General features: G+C 33.9%; 1 protein-coding gene across 1 annotated transcript; it reads right to left on the bottom strand.

The window, feature by feature from the left end:
* LOC132200323 (zinc finger CCCH-type with G patch domain-containing protein) lies at nt 1-3,247 on the bottom strand. The gene is made up of 5 exons (XM_059625709.1): nt 3,075-3,247; nt 2,606-2,755; nt 1,487-2,168; nt 819-1,004; nt 1-724 (listed from the first exon to the last, which is right to left on the bottom strand). The coding sequence occupies exons 1-5, from the start codon at nt 3,105-3,107 to the stop codon at nt 480-482; spliced, it is 1,296 nt and encodes a 431-aa protein (XP_059481692.1). The 5' UTR covers nt 3,108-3,247; the 3' UTR covers nt 1-479.
* Between the last annotated feature and the right edge of the window lie 4,553 nt (nt 3,248-7,800).

Raw genomic sequence — 7,800 nt, 5'->3', positions numbered from 1 at the left:
ATAACAAATCTCACTTACAAAGTAATTTTTATAACGAAGTGTTACGTTTTAACAGACCTCTGCTAGTTGCAGCTAGTTGTGATACCCTTTCTGCTCTTTGTATCCTATTTCAATTTTTTGAATGACTTAATTGATTGGAATATATAAAAATAATAATTATGTGCTTCAGCCGTTTCAAATGGATCGCACCTCTTTAAAAAATTAATCAAAGAAGCCAGCCTGCTTGCATAATAAAGACTTAAAACCCTTCGTTTCTCACATGCCATGGAATATTAATGTAGTTATTATTACATAATAGATAAACCAAAATATATTGGTAATTTAACAAAATATTAAATTTTCTTCTTTTCTATTTTAAATTTTATTCTATAACAACGTTAAACCCGGTGTCATTTTTTAATATTTAGAAACATAAGTAAGATTTATTGGAAATACTTTCACAGAAGTTCAACAGCTTTGGATTACGCAGAACAATTTGGTTAAAAAACTGACATTTTTTTCCTCTCGTTTCTGCGCGTCTGCTCGCCCTTTACCCGTCTTTCCTCGCTTTTCAGCGATTCCAGTTCTTGCCTCTTGGCCTCCAATTTTTTCGCAACAGTCGGTCCACCCACCCTGGCCGCCGTGCTCGCCAAATCTTTCTCCTCTTTCACTGCTCTTTTGATCCTCTCTTCCAACTGCAAACTCCGCACGTTTAACTCGGTAGCCAAGCCATCATCGACAGGAACTGTAAAAAAAATCGAAATGTAAGAAAGAAAACAATGGATTGTTCATAATTATTTTTAACGAGAAGCCTTTTGAAAAGGAATGGATTTGCTCACCTTGTGGTTTTTTAGATTCGGTGGCGAGGTGTCGGTTGAGAAAGGAGAACATGTCGGTGCCTTTTTTCTCAGCCGCAGCTTTGTTCTGCTCTCGTTTCAGTCTTCTGCGTTCTAATTTGCGTTGGCGTCGTTCCGCGCTAAAAAGATCATCATCTCCCGCCTCTTCTTTCAGTCTCATGCACTCATCTGCGGCAAAAATCAATGGAAAACCTCAATCAAAATGCAGATGTGCGAATTTTTTCAAAGAATATACCAGCGTTCAAAGAAAGGGACTTTTTTCTTTTCATCTTCACATTACAAAGAAAACCAATGATAAAATACATGAATTAAAATGAAATAAAAATGTGATATTACCAAATTATTTCCTGATTCATTATTATTGTATCAAACAGAATTATTGAAATTAAAATTGATTCAAAATTTTCTTTGATTTACATTTTCAATTGACAATTAATAATTAATATTTGAAGAACAGTCCAGGAAATATGTTAATTTATTATTACGTATAAATATTTGTGGTTTTCTTTGTTTGTAATTCAATGAAATATCAATCATAATTCAAGCAATTTTTTGTTCTTCTCATTAAGTTAATAATATCATTTATAATTAGGTACCTATAAATTTTCTTCTATGGTTACTTGGTATTTAAATAAATAAAAAAAACCTACCCAAAGACTTTCCAGCTGGTAGAACTGTGGCTTCAACCGGTTCGATTCGTCCTTGCTGTCTGGTTCCAAGTCCGGCTCCCAAAATGTAGCCCATGCTGGCCATCAATTTGGATCCGATGCCCCTGGTGTGTTTTTCCCAAGCGCCTAAAGCATTTCCAGCACCAGCCTGCAAAACCTGATTGACGATCGAATTCTGAAACTCGAGTTCCTCCTCTTCGTCGTCGCCACTGCTGGTGTCCTCCTTGTCCTCGGCCGCCTCCAGCGGCCACACTGAGGCCATGGGCAGGACGATTTCAACACCGGACTGTTCAAACTGCAAATGACACTCGCCCGAAGCCTCGACGTCCTTGACCGAGGCCCTGCGCCACAAATGGTCGTCGCCGGCGGCCAAAACGACGGCCCCGGCGGCCACCGAGCTGAAGTCGGGCTCGACAAAGGGCTGCAGCTGCGAAAGGGGCAGTCGGTGGCCGTGGGAAAAGCGGCAGCGGCCATCGAAGCGGCACTTGTTGGCCAGGTGGTGCGGACAGAGACGCATTTGCGTCACCAGGGGCTGCACAAAAACCACCACGGCGCTGTCCTGCTCAGCCTCCAGGGCGCTCACCATCGCGTTGTGAAGTCCGACGCAGGCCGAGAACGGCGCCCGGCACTTGTCCCCGGACTTCCATCCGCTGCCAACTTCACTCTAGACCAAGAATTCATTTTTAATTTTGTTTTATTTTATAAAGTGTTCAATTGTTGTGGTACAAATTGCAAAATTATGATCAAAAGTTTAATGATAACCTTTGAACTGATGCACAATTTTGATCTTATTTTAAATTTAGTGTATTTTTGGAATCAAATTGTAATGTTGACTGAAAAAATAGAATTAAATTGAGAATATTTTTTGCTAGTAAATATTTAGAATAATGATTTTCTAATTAATTTTCCAGCGCAGTTGCAGAATTCTTGTTAAGTTAAATAATAATCTTTTTTAATATTTTAGATAACAAAATATAACGAGAAATTGTTTCCCCAAAAGGGTAAAAATAAATTTATTTTAAAGTCTGTTGGGGTTTTTGTGTGTGCTGATTCACCACAACAATTTTATAAATAAAAATTAATTAATTAAAGAGTTCTCACTTGGAACAACTTCCACTCAGCGTCTCGTCTTTCTTTGTCCTCTTCTTCCGTGAGGCCTATCAACTCTCTAAGGTTGGCTTCGAGTTCCTTGAGTTGCGCCCTCGAAGCTTCATCCTCTGCTACAACCAAAGCTGCCTCAACTTGGTTTAACTGTAAAAAATTTTAAAAATTATTACCAAACTATTGATAAAAAATAAAAAGATATATTTTATAACTTATAAATTTAAATAATATTATATTTTTTTAAATTTATTTCTTTTAATATTTTGATTTCAACCTTTAAAAATATATACATTTAATTGCTTTTTATTTTTCTATTTTATATATAACTTTACCAATTAAATATGATATTAGTTAAAGCGCCAAGACTAAGTATTAGATTAGAGTCAAGTTATAGAATTAATCGTTCATGGGCAATGTATGTATATGATTAGTTTTTGTTATTTAAAATAATTATTTAAAAATCTACCTGCTCGCGATAGAGAGCCACAGTATCCTCCATTGCATCAAACGAGGCACCAAAACTTGAGTCAAATTCCACTCTTAAAATTCACAAAAGCCAAAGTCGCGATTTTTTATATTTAATTAACAATTTTTGCCACTGCCGACAATGTTTATCCGGGAGAGCCATCGGCGAGTCGTTCACGCAGATGTCAGCAGCTGGCGAAAAATCGAACCGGAATTTCTGAACTGGCCCGCGCTCTGGCGGAAAAAAGTGGAAAAGTTGCGCACCGCTTAAAAACGGCGCGAGCTTTTTTCTCTTCGTTGAAAAAAATGCGATTATTTTTTAATCTCCCGAGGGATTAATTCGCATTTTTTTTTACCAGGGTGGTTTTCGCTTGCGCTTTTAAAATTGCTGATGAGCCTGTTTGCGGCTTATTGACTGTGCGGACAGGGATATTTTTCATTCTAAAAATAGCCGGCCGAATGCGTTCGGTATTTTCATTTTGAGAGGCATTTTGGGGCGTTGTGTGCCAAAAATAGCACATAAAGGTCAATGCAGACACCCAGAAATGTACGCGGTCGTGTGTAACAACTGAAGAAACGTACCGATCGAATTAAAACTTCAAAGCTAGGAAAATTTCTATATTACTTTTTCCTATAACATTTCTTCATTTAAATAAAATGGTATAAAAAATGAAAATGAAATAATTTATTAAGACATTTAGAGCTTTGTAAAAGTTTTAAAACTTCGTCAAATTTAAATTGATTTAAAATTGCCCTTGTTCATGAACCCAATATAATTAAAATTCCTTTATTGCAAATGAAATTAACACAAAATTTTAATTAATCATTTAGCTTTCCTATTATTCTTTTTTTATGAGTTAAATAACAGTAAAAATATATTTTAAAAGAATTAAATTTAATAAAAAAAAACATTTAAATAAAAAAATTTTAAAACTTATCGTTTTTTTTTTTGTTCTTTAAAATAATAAAAAAAATTTACAAAAACTTGTTTCCATTAGATTCTTATAATACATTGAGGGTGATCCAAATGCCAACTTAAGTTTTCACAATTAAAATTTAAAATTGCATGGCAAGTTAGCTTAGGCCTGATTAGGTTTTATGGATGCCCTCATTATTTAAACATTTTTTAGAGATAAAAAAGAGATGCATCATGATTTTATTTTTTATTTTTGCCTATCAAAAGACAAAAAGATTTTGCTGACCTTTGCGAGGGCATAACGCGTCCTACGACCGACCAAATTCCCTCTGCCCTGCTTTTCTCGGCCTTTCCCTTTTATCTTCTCAGTCAGCTAGATGGAGATGGGGTGTACGTTTTGTCATGCCCTAAACTTTTATGGTCTCGGTGCGGCGCTAAATAAACGCGCGCGCTGGCCGGCCATTGATTCCAGTTCGAGCAAGAATCCCTTTCTTTTGCCTTTGGGTCCTTTTTCTGCAATCATGCATGCATGCCTGATGCTGCCGGGTCGTTCTCTCGCCGTTTCATTATCGCTTTTTTTTTTTGCTCGTCGCCGTTGTGATTTCGCCCGAGAGAGATGCATCATTTTGCTTCGCTCTTGTTTTCGTCTGCAACTGACAGATTGGCACAAATAATAGAGACAGAACAAAAAATACACGGCGGAACGTTGCGAAAACTGCAAAATGTAAAAAAGTAGCTCTGTTTTCTATATTTTCCTTTATTCTCACGTATTAAGCAACATGGAAAGGGAAGAAAATAATTATACAAATCATAAATAAATAAATATTTAGGAAATGAAGAGATCTGGCTTTACCTTGTTGTAAAAAATTTTTCCATAAAAAAAAAACAATTTTCGCAACGAGGATGAGCCCAATCTCTTCATTTCCATGATCATCTCCTCGAGTGTCAATTTCTTTAAATCAATATTTTCCTCTATTTTCTTCAGTATTTTTAAATGAAACGTGTCTGGAAATTAAATATTAAAAATCATATTGAATTTAAATCTTTAATAATTGTTCAGTTTGCAATTATAAAACACTAAAATCTAATAAAATAAAAAAGAAATCTTTTACATACTGTTAAAACTGGAAATCACTTTTAGGGAGAAATTAAAAGAGTCCGAGAAAAATCACAATTTGAAAATTTGCCAGTATATAAAATATACATATGACTACTTTTTTAATTTATAAAAGTGCTGAACTGTTTTTTTTTTATTGCTCAAAAATGATTTTAAAAGCGAAATTTTAATTAATTTAACTGAAGCAAAATTATCTTATTACAAGCTAACGGTGCAAAACCGTTTTTCATTAAACAGAGCTCTTCATGTTATGTATTTAATAATTTAATATTAAAATATTAATCATGTTTTTCCATTTAAATTCCATTAATTCTGAGACAGCACAGGAGCGACCTCATCTACAACCTTCAATATGATATATTATGTGCAGTAATTACAGGGCACAGACACACGTACAGCAAAAAAGAAGCTGCGCTGCTCTCGGGCTGTAAATTTAAACGGCTCCGAAGCGTGGAGAAATAAACCGTACCTTTTACGCTCGCCAGTAAAAGTCGTCGTTTCGTAATAAATGTGTGCAGTTTGTGCATTTTGCGATGCTGCTGGGCAGAGCCTCCCTGGAGACAACACCACACAGGGCTAAATTACCTTCTTTGCTAAAGTAATAGGATGGAAAATTTCCACTGCAACATTGTCTTGTAAACAAACAAATAATTTAAACAGAAATATAATTGGTCAGCAGATTTGCATGAAACGTTAAATATTAACAAATTTTATGTTTACATATTGTAAATTTTATATTAATTTTCTGATTTAAATTATTAGCCCTTCCAAGAGAAAAGATAGATAAACCAGCCTTAAATTTTACCAAGGAAATAGATACAAACTAATAACTAATAAAAATATACCAAAAAAAAAGTATTTCAAATTTAACTTATCTACAACAGTGGGCATAAATCTGAAAGACAATTTGTTTTGGCATAAAAGATTAATAAACAAAGAATCAATGCGTGGTGATTCTGTGTTGAAAATTCAGTAAACAACTAAAAACAATAGATTGAAGAATTTCTAAACTTTTAACTCATTTTGCAAAACTTCAGCTCATTCCATTCAACATTAATTATAGAACAAATAAATTTTTACATCTTAAAAGCGAAATAAAACAATCAAGATTTTTTCCAATTTCTTTCGTCGCGCCTTTCAAAATGTAACTTTTTATTATTTTAAAAAATTAACATGATATTCATATCAACACAAAATAATCGTTTTTTTCACTTTGTTATTTTCACCATGGTCCATTTTCGATACACATCCCTCCATTGGTCAGTTTGATTGATATAATTACTTATTATTATGTAGATCGCTTTGAGTAGTGGATTTTGTTCGACTTTGATATAGAAACGAATCTTTTAGTAGCATTTTTTTTTATATCTATTTTGTCGATCATTCATTATATGATGCGGCGCGAGAGAATCGTATGTCTCAGAAATATATATAAAGAGCTGTCTGTATGTTATAAGAATCATCACAAGCTGCAGGTGTGTTATTATTTATCCTTCTTGAAGAATGAAGCACTATGTACGTAATATTATAGTAGTAAAAACGCGCGTGTGTGTTTTTTTTCTCTGTATTGCTTGTTTGTGTCGTTTCTAAATCTTCTTCGGCTGCAAATCGAAATCAATGTGCATCATTTTCTCTGCTTGTTTGCTACATATGTCATTTTTATTATATATATGTTTAAAAGCTCTCTCAGCCTTCTGGAGAAAGAGACTCGCTCTTTAAACACGGCTGCACACACGGCCAAGTAACGATGATGCGGCTCGGTCGGGTCAGGGATATCTTTTTCTTGACGTGCCGGCGACCGCCTCTGTGACAGCTTCGATCCTCCCGTGATGCTCTTTCTCTGGCTTTTGATCTCACGTGTCGCGCAGTACGGACGAAAAGATCATACATGTATTTATATAGAAAAAGGACAGCGAAAATTCACAGAGAGAAAAATAAAAGGGCTCTGTGAGCTTTACAACAAACAACCGAGACGAGAATATCAACAAATTTTTAAAGGGTTTGAATACTCGAAGATCACAAATATCCTTCAATAATTTTCATAAAAAAGTGTCCAAGTAAGTAAAATGTTGCCCATAATCATTAAAAAAGTTATGTCATTAGAAAAATTTACTTTTTTTAATATAAACCAATTAAATTAATTGAAAATTTTGCAATCATTGAATAGTTATTATAACATAGAAAAATATTTCAATCACGTTTTAAAAAAAAAAAAAAAAATTAGAAGTTACTAGAGAGAAAATTGCACAGGGATGATTGGATTCGAAGTTTATCCATAATTTCAGGGCCTATCCAGTAAGGACTTTATATTTTTTAATTAAAAATTAGACAAATTTCATGAATTGAATCACAATTAATCACGATCTAACAAAATTGCTTATTTTTCGGCTTGAGTGGGGGTTCAAAATTTTCCCGTCAAAATATTTTCAACGTAAATTGACGTCTCGTCGTTTTATAACTTGATTTTATGAGCAAATTCTAATTCCTACATTTTGGGATTAATGTTTCCCTCAAGTTTAGGAGTGCCAATTTTTATTTAGTCATAAATTTTTTTTAACTATGGCAAAAATTAATATTGAATGGACCCTTTAAAATAATATATAAATTTAATAATAAATTTGGCAATTTACTTCTCATTGTGATTTGCAGTTTTTTTTTATCAGGGATGAACAGATAAAAAAAAGTGTGTGCATA

This window comes from Neocloeon triangulifer, unplaced genomic scaffold (assembly GCF_031216515.1).
Source record: "Neocloeon triangulifer isolate White Clay Creek 2 clone unplaced genomic scaffold, ASM3121651v1 ptg000014l, whole genome shotgun sequence".
Lineage (NCBI taxonomy): Eukaryota > Metazoa > Arthropoda > Insecta > Ephemeroptera > Baetidae > Neocloeon > Neocloeon triangulifer.
The sequence above is the reverse complement of the archived record's forward strand: the minus strand, read 5'-3'. Positions and strand labels throughout refer to the sequence as shown.

Bases quoted from the DNA above. Each gene is read 5' to 3' on its own strand.
- LOC132200323 (XM_059625709.1), bottom strand. From the start codon at position 3,107: ATGGAGGATACTGTGGCTCTCTATCGCGAGCAG. The intron at 2,756-3,074 runs GTAGATTTTTAA...AATTTTTTACAG, and splicing joins TGGCTCTCTATCGCGAGCAG to TTAAACCAAGTTGAGGCAGC. The intron at 725-818 runs GTGAGCAAATCC...TTTTTTTTACAG, and splicing joins CGAATCTAAAAAACCACAAG to TTCCTGTCGATGATGGCTTG.